The 23109-nt window shown below is 32.7% G+C and overlaps 1 protein-coding gene across 10 annotated transcripts in view; it reads left to right on the top strand.

The window, feature by feature from the left end:
• Positions 1-23109, top strand: part of LOC118064357 (patj homolog) — a 349897-nt gene that overhangs the window by 215835 nt on the left and 110953 nt on the right. For all 10 annotated transcript variants that reach the window (XR_004690049.1, XR_004690048.1, XM_035078870.1 and 7 more), the window contains 2 exons: positions 3692-3865; positions 11062-11223. Coding sequence is in view for 8 of the 10 variants with exons in the window: in XM_035078870.1 (XP_034934761.1) it covers positions 3692-3865; positions 11062-11223 (336 nt within the window). In the remaining 2 variants the exon portion in view is untranslated. The remainder of the gene's footprint in view (positions 1-3691; positions 3866-11061; positions 11224-23109) is intronic.

Below are 23109 nucleotides of genomic sequence, written 5' to 3'. Positions count from 1 at the left end.
ATGTTGATAAAATACTGTACAATCATGAAAAACATCAAGATTACAGTACAGATAATTGCGGACCTGAATTTTGCAAGTTATGAATTATATTATTTTTCAGACAAAATTCCGTAACCTTTAAAAATATGAATATTAAATGGTTCGAATACTTGTATGAGAATATGGTGACAATATTTCATCGAAAAAAAAATTTTAAAAAACAAAATCAGCAATGAAAGAATTTTAAACTCGTGTCAGGATTGAGAAAACAGCATTAAAGACGATATAATAGTCAATAATAATTGTCAATAATATGGAATTATGTTCATAACAATTGAACATTGTTACTAACAAGTGATTATTGATCATAGTAATATTTAAATAATAAGTTTTGAATTCTTATAAACAATAAAAATAGGGACCCTTTCCATATATATGAGTACTTTTAACGCATAAATTTTTCTTTTACTAAAAAAATGTTACTAACCGTATGACATAAATGAAAACATACTTTTTTCGTGTATAACAATAAAATTTGTTGTAAATAATGAAAAAAAGGATCTATGAGATATATTCGAATTCTTCTAACGCACGATTTTTTCTTTTACTGAAATGAAGTAACTAACCATATTAAATGAATAAAAACACTTTCATTTTGTTTATAACAATTCCATTTGTTATAAAGAATGGAAACGGGTTCTATTCGAATTATTTTTTTCATTTTTTCCACTGGGAAGTTGGTCATGTGGACCTTTCGGGTCGCACCCAGACCACTGCAGAGCACTGATATTTTTCTTTTATATCACTTTTGAAAGTAAGGGGTCTATACTTTTTATGCCGATAGTAGTCCTGATTGTCATCTCTTCATCTCTTCTCTCTCACCAAAATGGTCACACTCGACTCCCATGAGCTCAGTTCGTAATCGACTCTCCATAAAAATTCATATTTAAAATCTTTAAGCTCCAATTCATTGATTCTCTTGACTGTCTCCTCTCTCCAAGCGAAATTGTCTTTAATTTGTCAAATCATATTTCTTATTGGGGACTATCTTTACGTGACTTCTCCTAGATTTTCATGTAGAGGGGTTACTCAGAACTAATAATAATCAATCTTACGGCCTCTTCTACACTTCCATCTTTCTCTGGAGTCCCATTTGATTAGTAAACGCCTTGTGACTACAAACCTTAGGGCTAGGAAGTCTCCCAGCATAGGAGAGCTGCAGGGTGACACTAATCGAGTGTCACTATCACTATCACTAATTTTCACGCCTAACTGATTCTCTTAGCCTTGGTTTGCATTAATCCTTAATAAATTGACATGTAACTTAATCCTAATTAACAACTAACCAATACTAACTCATAACTACTATCCTACGCTACAAAATACAAATAAAGATCATCATTATTCGGCATGAAAAATACTATAAGGCCTTTATAATAACTATTATAATGTAAATTTAGGTTAGACATATTAATAAGACTATTGAAACAGCTGATTTTGAAGGACAAGGAGAAATTATTTTAATAATCTAAATTATGTAACGGTTTCATTAAGAAATTCACTTTGTGCTACTCGCTTCTGGGTTTCCCGGGTTTTCCGAAGAAGTCGGTAAACTAGAAAACTTGAAAGTATTTAAATAACTTGATCAAGCTTATTTATTTTTAAGAAAAAATGTATTAAACGAATACTGAACTTTAAAATATTTACATTTAAATGATTAATGGAATAATAAATGAACAAGATTAATAATCAAACGAAAAAAATAATAATTTTTACTTTTTATAATGAACACAAACTAAACAGCTAGTTCTCTATGAGTAAGAAAAAGGAAGAAATATCTATTGGGTAGCTAGAAGGGCTACTTATTCAGGATGTTTCGCAAGCAAGTTTCCGACTTGCAAGACGATGAATTATGCGGCGGAGAAGAACGTCTTACGTTCTCGAGATGACCGAGTCTAACACGAGTCTTAGGGGTTATCAGGATAGTAGTGTATAGCACTTACTTTCCTAGTGTTGACGGTTTAAGAGCCTTACTCTTATTTCACTCAGGAAATGAATGTTCTCAATGCCTCACAGGCCTCGTTTTGTTATGTTTTTTTCCCACCAGTATACCTTCGACAATTGGCGATATTGAGAACTAACGTTTGGTTTACTACTGACATATATGTAATACTCCTATATTGCAAGTCGGTATAGGGAGGGAGACTTAAGCATTACAGTGCAGACATATATGCGTTTGTCTCACTTATTATACGCTGCGACTTGTGCGCATGATCGTGAATGGAGCGTGCGCATTAGATAGCATTTCAATTTGTACAAGAAATGAGATAGCATCCTTTGCAAATAGAATAGCGTCATTTTGCATATAAAATAGCGTCTGTTTTACATGCTACATTCAATTTTTTATATATTTTAATTGACTTCATTAATAACCAATTCTCCATTTTTTCTAAAATGCCTGTTTCGAATATGTTGTTCATTTGAATGAAGCTGCTTATAAGAAGTAGAATATGCAAACTTCATTTTAAAAAAATGAAATAAAATCTTTTTTCATTAACAAAAAAAAAAACATTTCTATTTGTCAATTGTTTAAAATTAATTTCAGAGCTCATGAATGCTACATTTTTTAGAAAGTAAACTTTTAAATATTAAATAAAGATATTTAAAATCCAATAGCTTGTATACTATTTATAATTATCATTATCACATTTTAATTGTATTTAGTGATTAATAACTGTCATTGAAATACAAACAGGAAAAAAAATATTTTTTAAATTAATAATCATGATTATTCATTTATCATCACATTCATGTATAATTAAAAAATAGGAGAGCAATGTCAACTATTGTGGTGATGTACAAAAGTGATTAGTATGTAGTTTGTAAAATCTAATACAAAAATAATAATGTAAAGGAACAATAATTGATTTAATTATTATTTTTTGCATTCAGTACATGTTATTTCATTACTGTGAATGTTGGGTCAAACTCAAGGAGTTTGGGCAACTTGGGAAAAAGACTTTAAAATTTTAATTCTTCAAAAACTTTCAATTGTATTTTTTATAAAACAATTTAATTTGTAGTGGTATTTAACAATATTATTTATAGTCATCGAATTGAATTAGAATTATTGAACAATAAAAATTTATTTGTTCATACAACTTTAGATTATTTTATTTATTATAAATTTAATAATAAAGAAAAGAAAAGAATGAAGGAAAAAAAAAGAAGATTTGAACACCCGAGACTCACTGCCGGAGTCGGGAGCTTTACCGCTGAGCTACGAAGCATACAGAAACCAATCGACTATAACTCAATTTTAAGTTGTGAAAGGAAGGTGGCTTGCCCTTCTCCAATTGCCAATTCTCCTTCTACGGTAGTGACGCTTGCGCATACAGTTCAAATGAAAAGAAAGAGACAGACATATTCATTTTCTGTCTCACTTCATAGGCCGGGCGCCCACTTACGGGAACTAGCAATATAGGAGTATTAGATATATGACTACGGAGTGTATATCTATACATGTTATACACTAGAGACACCTAATAATTAAAAGGGAAACTAAGCAATGCTCAAATGATAAGTAGGTAAACTACTTAATCATTTGTTTCATGTTTATCATAATTTTATCATTTTTTTAGAGTTATCTACGTTTTTATATCAAATCAACTATTATCGTAGATTTTAAACCTTGTCTCATATTGAATTACAGATCGCACAGTTGAAAAAATTCTCTGAAGACGGTGGTTTAGGTATCAGCTTAGAAGGAACCGTTGATGTTGAAAATGGTCAAGAAGTACGACCGCATCATTATATTCGTTCAATACTTCCAGAAGGTCCCGTTGGAAAAGATGGAACGTTACGTTCTGGTGACGAACTATTAGAGGTAACAAATTCGATACCGTTCTTAACCTAATTACTGAAATAAGTTTTATATCTAAACATTAAGTACATTAGAATTAGATTTCGACGATTTTTATAATTAGCTGAAGTGACTTCATTTGACTGTTAGACTGGTAGAAACAATAATAGAATAAAAGAATTCCAGCATATTTGAAGAATCTTTTATTGAACGATCATTGTGACATAATTGTGTTCAATTATAACAAATTAATCAAGTGAAATTTTGAATAATGATTTTATAGTTTGAATAGCCCACCTCTAGATGAATAACACATTGTGATAGAATTAAAACAAGATTATAAATTCGTGTGTATTAATAATGGACAAAAAAAATTTTAACTCGACGTGTCGACTCTGATTTTTTTTTTGGCTAATATGGATTATTTCCCATTCAATTTGAAGAGACAAGTATTTTTTTCCTCTTGCCAACACGCCTTTTTTAGGGGTGAAATGGCCTACTTAACATAGCCACCCAAATCGATATTATACACATAATGGATGTATAATCTACATAAAGAATAATACAGATCAGTACACAATCAACAGTTGTAATTAATTCATATTCACAAAGCTTAGAAATAATCAAAATTCAATTTTAAAAAATCTATCGCTTATTTCTTGAAAAAACCGATTGTGATCACGAGAACAGAAAAAAAGTAGATCCGTATTTTTGCATTCTAGGGAAAAAACGAACATAGTCAAAGTACAAACTGTCTAAAAGTAAGAGAAAACCATTTTTATATGGAAAATGTCATTGTTAGAGAGTAATACACGCCAGGACGATCAATATAAAGATATTGAAGAAACTGTTTTCTAAATTAATTCAATAAATACCATTTACCCTTTTATAGATGTTCGAGACCCATGTCCGGATATTGTCTATCAATAGAGAACACTACAAAAATTGGGCCAAGTCTTATAAAGTTTTTATTGAATTAACTACTTATTTGAATTGAGTAAAAATTAATTGCAAAAAAAATTTATTATGACTTTTTACCTTCAAAATTACTTTTCAAATTATTCATAGAAAACTCGAACAAGTATTTTTAAGAATCTTTATCAAAATTAATGAAAAAAGACTTAATTTTATAGATGGCATGGCATTCCATTGGATATCTACCTTTTTAACTGTTTTACAATTCTCCTTAATAATTGTTCGAAAGTAAGGATTTTGTTATTTGCAGAGTCATTCAGAACGTGTACATTGCGAGACGTTTTACTGACATCATCCCAAGAAACTTAATAAATAGCTGCTCGTTGTCAATGTTTTGTAGGAAACTTGATCAATAAAAACGCCCGAGTGTTAGCTATAAGTTTTTTGAACAACTCAATAAATTATTTAAAGTTGTAGAAAACAAATATAATTTTTAAGAAAGATCTGTCATACCTATGTGATAGAGTTAATAATCCATCTCCAATAAAAGAAAAAATTTCTTGTTGAAAGAACTCGAGTTAATAACAAAGATCTCTTCTTTGATTATTATAAAAAAATTAAGTTTGTTTATTTCCATTTTACGTTGTTCGTAACTCATTTTAGCGAAAGACAAAATTTAATGTTAAAAAATATTGAATTAATAGCATATATCGCTTTTTTAATTTTTTCTAATAAATGTTATTGCTATTACCAAAATGAGTTTACTCCTATTTCTGCTTCGTAGAAAATAACTATTTTTCTGCAAAAGAAAAAAATTCCTGTTAAAAATGCTTGAATATATTGTTTAGCTTCCCTTTTTTAATTATTAAGAATGAATTTATTTATAAAAAAGAAGAGTTTGTTGATAATTACATTCCGTTGTTAGTAACTCTTTTTCAGTGAACGGAAAAATTTCCCCTCGAAATAACTCAAAAATATTGCATAGATTCCGTTTCCGATTTTTAGTAACAAATGTAATTGCTATGAGCAGGAAAATTTTATTTCTATTTATTTTGCGCTGTTAGTAACTTTTATTTTAGCAAAAGAAAACATTTATCGTTGAAAGAAATGTAATTCACGAGCTACGTGTTTATGAAGCTGGTTGTATTTACCTACTATTTTTACGGGGTGAAGAAATCTGTCTAATGGACATTACTGCTCCCGTTCGCGCTTCTCTTCTCTGCTCTCTTACGCCCTAATTTGCCTAATTTCCTTGAATACTTTCTTTTCCGCACCCGTTTCCACAAATTGTTTGAGCGATCTACATGCATCTGTAATTCGGACAAGTTTCGGCGCTATTTCAGGCCAAGTTGATTAAGGTTGTTAAAAAAATGTCAATTTTGAAGAACCTAGCCGGTAAGGATAGGAATGATCGAGCCGGAACAGAGCCATTGAGAAGTCAGGTGTACAAAAATATATCAATCTTTATTTAGTAGTACAATCAATGAACAATAATGACACTGTACAAGTCGTAGTCACTAAAACTGAATGAGTGTCACTTATAGTCCAGTCAAATGAGGGAAATGGGATAATTTTAGTTTGCTGCGGCCAAATTGATGATCTATAGATGACTGGATCGGACATTTTGCGAGAAACACAATGGTGTAGGTTAAAATTGACATGAAAAAATGTTTTAAATAAAAGTTGTTCAGAATTTAATTCCAATAAAAAAAGTACTGAACACTTTTTTTCATATCTATGATAGATAAAAACTTATTCCCGACTGAAGCTTTACTATTGACAAAAGCTTCAGACGCGTCTAAGAAAATTATAAAAAATACTTAATGCTATAAATATTACTTTGTGGCGATCTATTTCGAAAAATGAGATATCAAATTACATTTTCAGGGAAAATTTTTTTTTTTTAATGAATTTTTTCATTATTTTTATTAATAATAAATTATTTAAATCCTTCTCATTTTAGTTCAAATGCACCGATCAGCCCGATTTTGGGCTTAAGATGTGCAGAATTAAAAATTAAACATTTCATCTATGCAAAGTTTTTGTTTATTTTGCACCTGTTAAAAGTTATACAGGTATAAATATTTTGGCCCCCGAGCGCACTTTTCCTCTTCTGCCGCCGTTGGGTGCGACAAAGAGCAATACATATCCCTCTGCTTCACTCGCACTCACACAAAACTTCTGCGCACGCGCCGAGTATTGTAATGCGTAAGTGCGAGTGAAATACTCACTCCAACCGTAAGTGTGACAAAGACACTATACGGTGAGTGAAGAGGGGATATTTTGGGCTCATGCTGGTTACTCAAAAGTCTTTCCGAGCTCGGAATTTATCAGCGCGAGAATTTTTCTAAGTTCTACGCACTTTAAATGTTAGAGAAAATTTGTCAATTTTAGGCCCAATAATCATATATATAGATCGATAGAGAATTGAATTTCCGGTCGATCTAGCTATACTTTTTTAGGTACTTTTTCTGATTTTTTGACGCAAAAAAAAATTATGTTGAAGAGAAAAAATTTATATCTCCCACATAATTACCTCAATTGATTTAAAAATGTGCATTCATGTTCTCGAATATGTCAAAAACATGTATGCACATTTTTAGATCGATTGAGGTAATTATGTGGGAGATATAAATTTTTTCTCTTCAACATAATCAATTTTTCCCCCATTCTTTTTTTTTTAAAAAAATTCAAATGGATAACTTCCGGTCATCAGGAACGTGCAAAAATTGGCATACTTGTCAATAGTAAAGCTTCAGTCGGGAATAAGTTTTTATCTATCATAGATATGAAAAAAAGTGTTCAGTACTTTTTTTATTGAAATTAAATTCTGAATAACTTTTATTTAAAACATTTTTTCATATCTATCATAGAAATCGAGAAATTCGCGATAGGGGGCGGTTGTACGCGATTTACTCCCCCCCCCATGCGTGCTAAACAATTTTAACCTACACCATTGTGTTTCTCGCCTAATTTCCGATCCAGTTATCTATAAATCATCAATTTGGCCGCAGCAAACCAAAATTATCCCATTTCCCTCATTTGACTGGACTATTACAAGTTACTGAATAATAACAGAATGTTAAGTAGGAATTACTGAATGATAATTGAATGTCTAAAAAATTGGCTTAACTCGGTGTGTTCAGTATTATTGACCTCCCACACGAGCTCAACACGTTTCTCAAGTCAAGCAAGATTATGATTGTGCACGTGGCGTTAGCCTATCATGCAATGCAAAATGAATTAGAATTTAATTACTCGAATTTACTAATCATTGTCTAGAATTATTATTTGATTTCTTTTCTAAATAAATAGCTGAATGATTTCTGTTATTGTGAATGTCACAAACTTCACAGATTGTCTCAAGAAAATTAGATTTAGATTGAATGATTTAGAATGTCTTGTTAATGTGGACGAGAATGGGAAAAAATGGTGACAGGAACTTCATTCGTCAAAGAAGACAGTGAAAATTAGTAAAATGAGTGACTAGATTGAGAATGAATGATTATTAGGTCGATTGGTTATCGACCTAGTCCCAAGATGGCCACCGAAGTTCCTGTCAGCTGGCAATTCAAACTTGAGAATTAATTAATCCTCAACAAAGGTCAACATCTGTTTCTAAACATATAATCGATATGAGATCTTTCTGCTTGTCTCTGTATGTGGGACAGTGTAACAAGGAATGTTCCACTGTGTCATAGTCTTCCCTGTTGCAGTCAGGGCAAGTTTGGTTGGTTTAGGTGGCATATCGTACCCGACATACACGAAATATACCATGTCCTGTTAATACCAGAGTCATTAGGTTGTTTAGGCGAATCCAATGATTGACGAGTCTATCCGCTATACTCGTGCATTAAGATCACTAATTGCTACCGATATAGAGAGTCAGCCAGTCTTTTGATTTGCATAAGTCCCTTTAGGCTGGGGACACATAAGTGACTACCGGCAGGAAGCACCTCTTATAAAGAGTTAGACACGTATGGTAGTTGAGTCCCGAACGCATCCGCGAGAGCCGTCTCATCTTGTGGAATAGCTTTTCGGCTTACACCCGTCGTTTATGAATATAAAGTTGATATATTAACTAACATGACTAGACCTAAATCCTTGCTTCCCCCGTCCGAAAGACGGAAATTTAGTACCTCGCTTACTAGGGCATAACTTTGGGAAATTATAATTCTACTACCTTCGTAATGGCGTTCCCCGAGATGCATATATCTACGCCTTGAAACAGGCAGGAATACACGTAACTAGCCAGAGGACTTGCGACATGCCACTACGAGTCCGACCTCAATTGGCCAGTTGTACCTAGTCCTACATGTCATATTTTGACTTTGCAGCCCTAGTCACAGCGCTTGGAATTTGGCCTACCGTAGTACCAACTTCATCCGCTTTGGTCGGTGGTTGCTAATGCGTCTCGTACTTGGCGTGTTCGGAGTACCCATATTTAGACTACTATATAGAGCAGTACGAAATGGGTCACGACGAACTATAATCTGCCCCCGCGTAACGCGACATATCTTAAAGGACACGAACATCTATGTAAACACGGGAGCCCATAACATGACTAGATGTCAGAAAAATGTTGCGCCATTACAATTTAGTCTGAATTTTTATAAAAAGTATGCAAACTCTTATGTTGTCACGCTTAAATTGGGCTTAGCCCAATAAACTCTGTATTTCCTAGAAAAACCTCTTTTCCAATTACGTCAAAATAATATCAAAGCTGAAGAGATGCATCCTAATAATTGATCGAAAATTTGTAACACAAAAAGCCAATATCGACTATTGTCTTGGTATTCAAAAGGATTTCAATAATTTTTGTTAGATAATAATTCAACTGAAAATTTTTATTACCCAAGCATTCTCAATTTTGATTTAGGACTTTTTAAGCAATTATTATCTGCATATTTTGCCTTCCTGTGCAAATGCTTTGCCCCGAGAAATTTCTTCAGTACAGTTTGTCTCTTAAAAGTGATAAATGCGGAGGTCATCTTGACCTAATCCCATGCCACTTTCAATTTTTAACTGGTTTTTTCATTTTGAATCCTTCCATAACTCGAATCAACCCATCTTCAGCATTACTCATCTGAATAAGTCTTAGAATTTCCAAATCATACGGAATATTTATTATAACACCTCTTCTGCAGAGTATATAGTTGGGTATAATTGCTTTTACGTTAAATTCTTTTACTTGCTGATCTACTGCAGCGTCATTCGCTGCACCAGCTGGATAGAAAAACACTTTCTACTCATTGCTTTAATGCAGTGAAAGTTTATAACACAATTACTCAATTTTCTGCTAACTTGAATAGCAATCTAAGGTCTATTTTTTTTTATCGGTTTTCTTAGACTCCGTACATGAATTACGACGAAACACTTCCAGTTTTATCATATTTTTGACTCAAAGGTTGTTTGTTAAAAGTATTCGATGCAACAGTATCAGTTGTTTTGAATGATAACTGCACCATCAGTTTTCTTACTGATTACTTTAAATAAGTAGACACTTCTTTCTACATCTTTCGAGCTGTAGGCGGAATGGACTTTTGTAAGTACGACTTTTTATTGATCTAGTAGTGGCAGTTTTTAGAGCAAAAGACGCAACTGTAGTTGAAATGAATGACATCTTGGCTTACGGATACATGCACACACAAGATACATACAAAAACAAACTCGCTTGTGTAAGTGCGTATGACGCCTGCAGAGGTATGATAACTTCTCAGTAAATAGAATAAAACAATTTCAACAAAAATCTCTTCATGCTATTTTAATAAAGTTATCGTTATAGTTTACACGATCTTTTAATGAATCATTAAGAATTATTAAACAATACTGAAAAGCTCGAACTCTCTATTTTCTTAGTTATTATTTCTGATCACAATCCCACAAAGCTGAGCAAAAATTGTTTATAACAAAAAAACCTAATGACGCGTACATTTTTTTTGCCTGCGAATAGTTTCTTCAGAATTCTCGTGCAATTTTACATAAAATAACCTCGGTTCAAAATAGGAGGTTGAATTCGCTAATGAAATTGCACTGCTACTGGACTATTACTGGACTATAATGAATTGACAGAAAAGACTCTATTTCGTTCTTGTCTCAATAAAACGTGGATTGTACTGTCGTAGTTTTAGAACTATTGCAGCATGAAGATAAAAAAGAACATGTTATGTTCAATACACGTTTTACTGATTAAAGTTTTGATTTTTTATTATGATAAATTTTCAACAAAAAAAAAAACATAATAAACGTTTCTCTTCGATTTCTCAATTACTTTTTTTTTTGAAAACTTCACATTATGATTTTAGGTCAACGGAATGAAGTTACTTGGTATAAATCATAAGGATGTCGTTGCAATCTTAAAAGATCTTCCGATGAACGTCAGAATCGTTTGTGGAAGAAACAGCACATCTCAAATTATTCTGTGTCCCATCAACACAGCACAACATCCAGCAGCGTTCCAAACAAGAGTAAATATTTGATAAACATCAATACTATTTTTCTTGGAATAACTGATATATGTGTGTTAATTTGAGCACTTACTATAATGATTCCAATAGTAATAATAAAAAAAATGATATTCGTAAGGTTCGAAAATAACTGTTTCCCAATATTTTATTGTAACTTATTGATAAATAAAAATCCTTATTCACTAATAAAAAAAAATTTCTAAATTATCCAATTTCAACGGATACTTTTAACAAACAATGAACGCCCTGAATCGTAAAATAAATGATGATTATCAGGAACTACATTATCTGCTAATAAAATCCCGTTTTTGTTGTTGTTGGTGAGAAACACTGTAATATTCAGTGTCAGTTTTAATAAATATATTAGATTATATTGTGTCCAGATTCATCGGCAAAATAGATAAAATAATAACTTCGTGAAAAAAAATGCTTTTTACCTACTTAGAATACTAATAAGATATTATAATATATAATATGAAATGGAAATTCTTTTATGCTTTAAAGTGAAGCTATATCATCACATTCCTATATTTTTATCGCTGATAATGCGTGATAAGCAGTAGTAGATAGATTCGAACGATTAAATCATACGTTTAGTATTGGAAGAAAATCTTTTTTTTTTTTTCAAAATATATCAAATAGTCTGCATATTGAAAATTTTCTTTTTTGACTCTATTCCATGGTTTATATTCGCAGATAACATTTTGAGTGCTCCCGTTATTTATAAATAACTAACTGTAAGTAATTCGAATTCAAAAAAAATTTTTTGTCTTCGGCATATTGCTCACATTTTTTACTTCCTGTTAACCTTATTCTGACCTATTCCGATCGTTGAAATTAAGGTTGAGAATAGGCCGTAACTATTGCTTCCTTATTATTCACAACTGTAATTGAAGCCTTCCATATTACTTTATGGAGCCATAGGTCAGATAGAGAATACGAATGCTGAAGGTTAGATCAGGTGTAAGCTTCATATAGAAAAAAGTCTGTGTAAATAAATAAATCTGAGAGAAGTGTATTTTAATAATAGTATATGTTCCAATTACTTTAATTATAAATTCTTGATCTGTTCTTGATTGCGTACCTATCATGTTATCTTTTATAAAAAAAGACTATGATCGAGAACTTTACGCATATGCATGTACACAAGATTTTTGCTTTATACAAATGTTATTAACCTCACTTTAGAGAGATATTGTAATGATAGCGATTTTCGAAATTCGTAATTCCATCAGATCTTTACGTTTTGATTCATTTCAAAACATATTGCAGAGTTTGGCAAGAGCATTTAGCTATTTCCTATTTATAACTAAAAGAATAAAAAACAAATGAAGTAAATTTTCTGATAAAAAGTATCATAAAATTCGAGAAAATGAAAAACATTCAACCAACACTCATGACACAAGAACAGTTATGATTTTCGATAGAAAGAGATAATGTGAAATGTTTTGATTCGAATGTGGATATATCCTTTTCTTTACGTCAATTTTTGGATAAATTAAGAATCATTGATTTTCCGTCAACATGTATAATGTTTTCTTTACATAATCGGTCCACAGAAAATTATTCATATATTTTCGTGCTGAGGCAAACTATAGTATCATCCTTCAACAGCATTCTTTTTGACACCTTTAATTTCAAATTACTTTTAAACGGTATGTTTCTCAATAACAAAACACGAAATAAAATTTTTGTACCATATGAATGTGCATATATACATTTTGTTAGAAACCATCTATATGAACTCTTACAATGTTGATTAAATTATTGTTAAGAACTTTATCCAATGGTCAATGGCAATGACAAGCTTATTATGTAGACACAGAATCAACCAACACTGCTACTTCAAAAACAATTTAACAGGAAGTATATATTATTTTAAACATGTAAGAATAGGAAATCTATCACAATCAAAAACGTGAAAATAATCATGTTTTTCAATCATGATAAACAAAAACAGTTATTTTTGATAGATAGACGTCAAAATAAACTTAGGACTAAACTTTTGAGTAGCTACTTAATAAGGATGGGCCAATTTTCTCGATGTTTCAAAAATTTTCACACTTAGTAGTTTCGAATTCACCATTCCTCAATGTTTTTTAAATTATGCATTTGTATTCATTCCTTCAATGACTTAATTCCATATCAATGACCACAATAAAACAGAATTTCTTTGAAATGTGAATTCAGCACTTTCACCTGTTTGATTTTTGTGAATCGATAGTATAGAAGAAAAACAGCATAGTGATTGTCTAAACTTCGTTTATTGATGTTCAACTTTTATGAAATGTAAGTGGCAATATAATATGTTTTTCTTTTTATAAATTTAAATGATATTTTTTCTTGAAGTGCACTTGTTATAATAAAGGATCGTTGGGCTTGAAAAATTTTTTTTCCCGCTTAGAACATTGAATCCGTAGTCCCTGTGGATGGTGATAATTTTAACTTATTATGATTATTTTCAAAATACTCTATTTTATATTATTTTATTTGCGTGCCAATCCATTATACTGATGGCTACTGCTAAAAACTTTCGATGCAAGGGATTGATGAAACCCTATTATCGTAGAGGTAATATGAATCTTGCAATTTCTGTATGATTATTGTGTTCTATTGACTGTTTGATACCTTTGATTTTTTACAGAAAGTAAGTGATTCAATAGAAGCTAAAAACGAATCATTTTTCAAGTGAATACAGCACATAATTTTCACGTTAACAGTAACAAGGTCAGAAGTTCTCCGTTCTGTAACTACAATACTTTTTTAGGCAGAATTTTTTTTTCATAATCATAATTGAGCTTCAAATTGATAGTATCTAAATTTTCAATGCCTCTTATAAGTTCTACTGTACTATTTTTTTTGTTCAAAATCGCCGACATCGTTCGCGCCGTTTGCAACGCAGATGCTGAGTCGGACCAACTTCAGCTTAGCGATGATGTCTGATGAGAGAAAGACTAGATAATGAGTTCACAATCATCACTGTGGATGATTGACTGTCGAGTTATTCTATTTCTAAAGGGATATTCTGAGAAGTTGTCTGGGTTTTTACCAGAGAGTTTGACTACGTGAGCTGTCTGCTAGTACACACGTACCAAGTTGTCTGTGGGTGGACATTGTCCGATGATGACCAAGAGTCGTTCAGACGTACACCGAGTACGGACACAGAGTAGAACTAGCAGTAACCGAGGGGTACTGACCAATACAGACTGTATCACCTGGAAAATCTATTTTCTTGAAGCTTCTAGGTCCTCGAGAAGAGATATCTACGCCAACGAATTAATTAGAGTAGTCTAATTGCAAACATGAGTTGGCAGAAGACTCATTGATTCGTCTGGTCATTCAGTGAGGAGAAAAATGTCAGGTCGTCGGCAGAACACCTACGACCGAGTCAGAACTCGTAGAAAATGTGGCAGTATATTTGTACCGCGCAACTAAAATTGAAAAATAATAATCATAATATCTGTTATACACATGAATAAAATAAATCATATAAAACGAATGAAATGATATGCTTTCTTTCGTACTCTTTATACGAAATAGGTCTAAGAGAAGAAATTCTTTAGCGGAAAAAAGCTATAATAAAAAAACTCGATGTAAATGAACTTAGTCTCTGCCATATTTATGTTCATTTGTTAGACTTCGCTGAAATGAATAACAAAACAATGTGGAGGTTTTCACGAGAAAAATTCTTAGAAATTTTTGTGTATTTTTTTTGGGGGTCTTATATTTTTATTTTCTTTACCGTTATTCGTATGTCACTCATCAAGATTGTTAGATGTCTTTTAAATAAGTTTAAATTAATTTTCAAATATATTAATATAGCTAACAAAAAAAGTGTTGATCAAAACATACAAATGGAGTGTACAGAAGATTACCAGAATGTCACAAAAAATCGATAAAAAAACCCAAAAAGACGAATAAGAAGAAAGATGAATAAAAGTATCAATTAAAAGGAAAAAAAAAAATCAGAAAACTGTGAAAAAAATAGAAATTAAACAGCAACACAATGTCAATAACTTAGGTAGTGATTTAGATTGGCTTAGTTCTGAAAAGGAAAAATTAGTTGATAACGAAGCCGATGGACAAATAGAAGTTAAAGATGGTAAAAAAGTATTTGAATGGTCAAAAGAGTTCATTCTGTAACAAATTCAATTGTTATAAACAATTTATGTAAACAAAAATTATCCTCTAACCTTCCCAACAATGCCCTCTATATATTTACAAAATTTAGTCGCAATCGGTTCAGCTGTTCCGGACATTACCCTGAGCAAACAAACGAACTGACACCAGAAATTTGTATAGTATTATAGATAATGGTAGTATAAGTATTTTTGTATGAATGAATAAGTGAATGCAATCTTTTCTTGTACTATAGCCCAGTGTCGTACACGGAAGACAGAGATAGATTTCATAAACCAAATTTATTATGTTAGTACTTTTTTATCAGCAATTATTTCTATTTTATGTTTGATCATAATTGATAAAGATTTAGTAATTTATGCTATGACTAGCCTTTTTTTGCGACTTCTTCCGCGTAGATACTACTGGACCGGCATGAAAAGTAATAATCTGAAAGAATGAATACATAAAAAAACAAAATCATGTCATTTTTGCAGTTAATCGAAAAAATCAAAATCCCTCATAGTGTTATGTGCGCTAACAATAAATTACCGCTATCACGGCCATTTTGCCCTTACTTCACGACGAGGTACGACTGTGTTTCTATGCAAGTTATAAAATGATTGTTGCACGTTATACTTTTTTAAATTTTTTATTTATTTTTATTTTCGATCACTTGAAAAAATTACACTCCGTAAAAGCGTGTTTTGAAAGTTTTCGAAGCAAGTATTGTACTATATATCACTGCAGTCCGAGACGGAACTGAAGTTGACTTATTGGTATGCGTAAAGGACTATAGATGTCCACCAAAGACAAATATTTACTTAATATCTGTAAAAAAACGGTGTCGAATTGACTATCGTTTGATAGTCCTATAATTCCGAATTATTCAACATTCAAGAAACGTACAAAATTATGAAATTGTTTTTTAACAATTTTTTGTTAAAACAACCTGATAAGTATGAGTGAGAAATTGTAGATATAATTCTAGACAAAAATTTTGATAAATATTGGCTAACATGAAACTTATTCGACATTTTTCTTTAAGTGTTTAAAGTGTATCAAAAAATCTTGGCGAGATGGACTATAAGGAACAGCATTTCACACAGTTTACAAAATACCTTTCATTAACGATAATCGCCTCTATATTCAAATGTGTTACCTTCAACATAGATACGGAAAATTTGTTGAGGTTCAACATGCTTTGATATGGTCTTTTCATCATTTCAACTCTTATCGGAACATGACATCAGAAAAAAAAGAGTTTCATAAGACTTGGCCCAAGTAGAAATTAATTAAAAAAAATTTATTGTAAATTTTCATCACCAAAATTACTTCTTAAACTATTCAAAGAAAATTCAAAAAAGTATTTGTTCACACAATTCATCGGAATGAAAAAAAAATGACTTAACTTTATAGAAGACATGGCATTCCATTTGATTTCAAATCTTTTTGCTGTTTTAAAGTCCTTCTAATTAATGATTAAAAAATGAAAATTTTATCATTTGCAGAATCATTTGGGACGTGTACGCGACGCGAAGTTTCACTGGTATCCAATGATGGCAGTTTTGGTCAGATTTTAATTATCTTTAAAATTTCATGTATTACTAGCTCATATTAATAATTTCGTCCAAGCTAGTATTCAATACTGGACATATATATATATAGTCCTAGGCAACTGAAAAAATAGCTGCTTGTTGTCAATGTATTGCTGAAAAGTTCATCAACTGAAACGCCTAACTCTTAGCTATAATGCTTATGACCATATTAATTAATCATTTAAGGACAGTGTATTTATGTTTTGTGCCATTTCATCTTTTTGTTATTTAGATTATAAGATTGTTTCCATTAAATCATATAACCATATCCTAGTAGTGAAATCAACATAAGACTGACAGCAGATTTACATACGACGGTCTAAGTTTGTCAATCATGTATGTGTTAGCCGTTTTCCTGAAACAGACAGACGCAATATTTCCAGCAGAAAATTCAATATTAGAAATAAATAGAAATTTCATTCAGAAAAGACAAAGGCGTACGTAAGTCTGACGAAAATTCTATAATCTAGACACTTAGGGTATTTTCGATTGAATATGATATACAGTGTAAAAAGAAGAAATACTTCCTCACACAAACCTGATGCTCTTTTAACTTGATGAAAAATAACCGGTATCTGAGACTTCGGTAGCAAATGTATAATTTACTTTACTATGTCGCAATTGTTACTTTAAGAAATGTCAAACAGTGTCATTAATTATCGTTAATTTTACCCATCAGATAGAACTGCAATGACAGTTCTGATTTTAACATTATATTCGTATTTATATTTTATTGTGCCTTAAATATTCATCAAACTGTTAAAATTCATTAAATCAACTACAATCCGGCATGCTGCTAAATGCAGATGATGTGACAATTCATGGTAGTTTAGTATGTATGTGAAGTAGAGATGTAAAATTTTTGTCATTAGAGATTCCGTTTGAAATAGTACACTCGCCTATATCGAAACGCACAAATTCCCGGTTCATACTTTGAGGGATCTATGCTGAACACGTAATTACTGATGGAGAAAGGTTTTTGTTTTTATAAAGTTTCGTATCTACATTTTTTTTAATATTCTGTAACTGACTTTTTAGGCTTTAGGCTAAAAGTTTTATTCAGAACAAATTATTATTTAGAATTCGGTCTCCAGACTCACAATAGTGAATTTGAGGCGGGAAAGACGAATTATTGCTATTTGTTCTGACTTTGAGTCGGCTGAGTGAAAAGTCGGGACTTTGTGGACTGTATTTTTTACGATGTTTGGATGCTAGAACAGTCGAGACTTTTGAACGGTGTAAATGAGTTGGCTGACACTATTTAACAGTAACCGTTAACGATTTATTAAACACTAAAATCACAGTAACAGAAAAGTAACAATAAAAGAGTCTTTAAATTGTCTGTACAGTCTTGAGTTCACCGAAATTTCACACAGAGTTCACTGATGAGTTGACTGATAAGTAGAGGATCACAGGAAAGTTGTAAGTTTTCCTGTACTGGTCTCTGCACCAGGAGTAGCCTGATTTTTTTGAGTAGTCTAAGTTTCATTGTGTTGGCGTCAGCCACACAGACATAAGCGAGTTGTATGTGTATGGATCTTGTGTGTGTGTCTGTCCATGAGGCCGTGAGGCGTCGAAGCCGACATCATTCGCGCCTTTTGTAAGAAGGTGCTGATGCGGACCAACATGAGCTTCCTGAGGATGTCTTCTAAGAGGTAGACTGCCTGATGAGTTCATAATCATCACTATAGATGATTAACTGGTGAGTTAGTCCATGTCTAAGGAGTTGTCTGGGTTTTCACTAGAGAGTTCGACTGCGTGAGCTCTCTGCTAGTACACACGTACCGAGTTGACTGTTACAACGAGTTGTCTGTGGGTTGGCATATATATACGTCTAGGAATTAATTAGAGTTGTCTAATTGGTGACTATGAGTTGGCACGAGAGACCTTGAGTCATCTATTTATTCGGTGGGGAGAAAAATGTTAGGCCGTCGGTAGAGTACCTCAGACCAAGTCAGAACACTATTACTTTATACATTCAAAGTTCTAAATTACATACGAAAAATCAATAGATTGCACTGAAGTAGTTAACCATGCATTTTAAAACAAGGCAAAGGAAAGCGCAGGAGTAGTGTTTATAATTTCGACAATATTTACTCATAGGGAGAGCAGAAGAAGAGCATAAATAATTCTGTAATTATTAAAAATATTTATGCTCTTTTAACACCTCCTCCTCCTTCATCATTATAATGAATTTAATTGTTATAAACAAAAAGATGGCTTTTATATTGATGTGGCGAAGTTAGTAGCGCGTCCTCAGCAAAAAAAAACCGTTTCCATTGGAAAAACTCGAATATGTTGCATAGATCTCGTTTTGAACTGTTTATGACGAATTCATTACGAGTCTAGCAGACTCTTTATTTTTTGTTCTTGTGTATTTGTTTTTAAGTAACATGTTCGAATACGCTGACTTAAAATTGAGCTTGCTTGTAAATATGTATAACTGATAAAAATAATAATAATGGACCAGTATATGTATCTCAAGTTATTTAAGTATTATATCAGTTAATGTTCAATGAGTATCATCATTTTTATTTGTACTGACTACGACAGTCACTAAGGTGCAAGGCACCATCAGTTAATTATACGGATTGAGTATTTTTTTGGATATTAATGATTGAAGGTTTCTTTATTACCATTATACTGTTGAATATATCGGAACTCATCTCCGATAAAAATCATCCTAATGCGTAATTTTCAGGCAGCCAGCCTTGTTTTCCGGTCCTAGAAATTTTATTTAAGTACTCTGCTTTTTAGGACATAACTCTGGGTATAGTTCTACTTCTTGTGATAGCGTTAATTAAAACATAATGGTCCCGCGCCATGAAAAAGGCACAAAGATACACGCATCAAGCTGAAGGTCTTTCAATATACCACTACAAGTCCACCCTCAATTTATCGAAAGCACCTATTATTATTCGACTATGCAGCCCCAGGTGCGCTTTTGCTCCTCTTCTTTTCTCTTTAACTCCTCCGCAAATTCGCCTAATTTCCCTGAACAATTCCTTTTGGTGCATGTTTTGATAAATTGTTCGAGTGCTCTACATGTGTCGTTTGTTTGGACAAATTTCGGTACTATCTCATGTCATGTTTGACTGAGGGCAACGTTTGTTTTTGAACGTATGACCGATATGAAATCTTTTCGTTTTTTCGTGCATGTGGAACAGTACAGTTAAAAAAGTTTTACTGTGTCATTTTAATTCCTACAATTAGAGCAAGATGGATCAGTTTCAGTTGCATATCGTACACGGCGTGCACGAAATATACCATGTCCTGTAAATACTGCAGTCATCAGGTTTGTTTAAGCAAATCTAAGGATTGTCGAGTCTATCCGCTATACTCGAGAAGAAGTTGTATATTTCACGGCGCAACAACTCTCAAGATATCTTTCTATGCCACCGCAAGTATCAGCCAATTTTTAGCTTTATTCAAATCGCTGCATGCTAAGGATGTGTAGGCGACCACTAGCAAGAAGCACTCCTTATATATAGTTAGACACGTATGGTAAGTACCCAACGCAATCGCGAGAGGCATCTCATTCTATTAAATAGCTTTTCGGCTTGAGTCTGTCGATCACGAACGTAAGGTGATACATTAAGATCTCTTCCGAAACATTTATAACAGATTGAATTATTATAAACAAAAAAAGTGATATTCCATCTGTGTCTTACGGTTGCTGTGAGAATTCCCACCCAAAAATATATAACTACTGAACCCAACTCCTAATTGGTCGAGCTACAACTCAACCTGGGAAACTCTGAGAGCTTACAACTCTCAGAGGGGAGGCTACAACCTCACCTAGGTAATCGACGAGCTCTAACTCGTCGACGAAGAGCTACAACTCTTCTAGGGATACGGGTGTGAGCTACAACTCTTCACCCTCTAACCTAAAAAGCCGAAACGAAAATCATCACAAATACCTATCTCTCTCCCTGTTATTCATGAGTTCCTATCCTTGTCATTATTTATTCTATGTTCTTAAAGGCGAACCTACTCGGAGGATAAATTTCTTGAACATAATCGATAAACTCGTTCGATAATATATCGACCTGCTTGCTAAAATATTTCCCAATTTTATCTACCTCCAGGGGCGTAACTTCGTCACAGTTATAAACAGAAAGAGTGAGATTCCATCCATGTCATACGTTCTGAAGAATTCAAATATATCGCATGGATCTCTTTTTTCATTATTTATAACGAATTTCATTGTTATAAACAAAGAAGCGTGTTTTCATTTATGCTGTTTTCTCAATCCTGACACGAGTTTAAAATTCTTTCATTGCTGATTTTGTTTTTTAAAATTTTTTTTTTCGATGGAATATTGGCATCATATTTTTATACAAGTATTCTTATCATTCAATATTCATATTTTTTAAAAGATTTTGGAATTTTGTCTAAAAAATAGTATCATTTATAGATTGCAAAATTCAGGTCGTTTTCCATTTTTGCGAAAAATACGCACATACGTACATACACACACAGACGTCCACCGGTAAACGATCGTATCCGACTCTGGGGACCTTAAAACGTGGAAAATTTGGGATTCGCAAAATCGGACCCATTGTCATAACTTCCTACTCGGAAGCAGAGAAGAGAGACCAGTGTAGAAGTTCAGTCCTTATGGGAGCTAAGAAATGTAGTCAGCATTTATAAAAATGAAAGCAAGATGGCACGCCAACCCGGCATCTCGCCGAGCTGAAGTGAAGGGCGGAGCTTAGTTTCGTTCTCGGATAGTAGGGAGTGAAAAAAATATAGTTTTTTAAAAATTTTTCTCGGGCAATAAAACCCCTATTGTCCCAACAGCCTTAATCCCACAAACAGGACTTCTTGAAGTCCTATCTATCACAGTAGAATCTACTGAGTAGATAGAAATGAGACAAATAACAAAATAATCTTTCCTCTGAGTTCCGTAGGGCAAGCCTACCCCACATAAGACTTTAAATATGATTTTATCTTCATTTGAAATGAATGGGTAGGTAGCTTAGGGGTTAAATCTCTGTTCGAGAACCTTTTGGTGACTGGTTCGAATCTCGCCAGTTGCTTTTTTTTTTATTCATTAATTAAATAATATAAATTTTATTATTTTGTTTTGTAACAATACTCGTGCCCTTTTTCTCTTCTGGGTAATGGATAAAATTCCCAAATTTTTTTTATTATTTTTTATTTAATTTTAATATTGTTGAAACTTAGTACAGTTTCAATCTCCTTGAAAACTTTGAATTTTTTCCTAATCGGGAGACAGTCATGTGGAGATACATGACTGCCCGCTCAACTACCCAATGACGACTCAGAAAGGTGACCAATCCCGGCCATACTCAACTACAGGGTGACTTGTCCGCGTCAACCAGCACTGGCGAGGTTCTTGCCCGCCTGTTGCTGCGGCAAGTCATCCTCCTTGTTCGTGTCTCGCATGCACATCGCACGTGCTTAGTGACGCTCATCGGTTCAATTCAGATTTTAAGTGAAATACTCAATGTTTGGGCCCAAAATCAACTCATAAGTGTTTGTATCATCCTCAAGATCATTTTGATGTTTTATAAGCTCAACAAAAATCGAAGTGCCACTCTGTAACGAGAGATTATTCATCGCGCCGCGGTACCGGCATTATTCAAGTGTTGTGTCTCACTCACTCATCCTACAACCATTGCCTGGCTCATGAGACAACACATAGACAGTGCGTTAGGCGTGAAGAACTCATAATTACTAGTAAACTAAATCATAAGAGAAGAACTCATAGACTTAAATTTTTCTTCATAATACTGTGATAGTGATTATATACATATTTTTTAAGAAATATATCCGTTTTTTGTTCAATACGAAAACACGTGTTAAGAGAATCTTTTTTCACCCACTGCTGGGTGTATCGACCTACATTCATCCATCCGAAAAGATTACAGTCCACTCCCTGTCACCTTAGCGATACAAATTAATTTTAATTATTAAGTTTTCTGATCTTAATCGCAACATTTTTTGGTCCTTCGAGCCGGATAAGGCACCTTATCCGGTTTCGCTAACTCCATTGTGAAAAAGATTCTCGTCTAGACTCAATTCAAAAGACATTCCAGTGCTCAGTGACACTCATATTTGTTGATAGACACAGAAGTGCTCAACTTCAGTTTGGTGTATTGACTCAACTTTTTGAATTTATTTCAAACAATTTTTGATGTAC

This window comes from Chelonus insularis, unplaced genomic scaffold (genome assembly GCF_013357705.1).
Source record: "Chelonus insularis isolate UGA/USDA-ARS -01 unplaced genomic scaffold, ASM1335770v1 contig_17_pilon, whole genome shotgun sequence".
Classification (NCBI taxonomy): Eukaryota; Metazoa; Arthropoda; class Insecta; order Hymenoptera; family Braconidae; genus Chelonus; species Chelonus insularis.
This window is presented reverse-complemented; position numbering and strand designations above follow the sequence as displayed.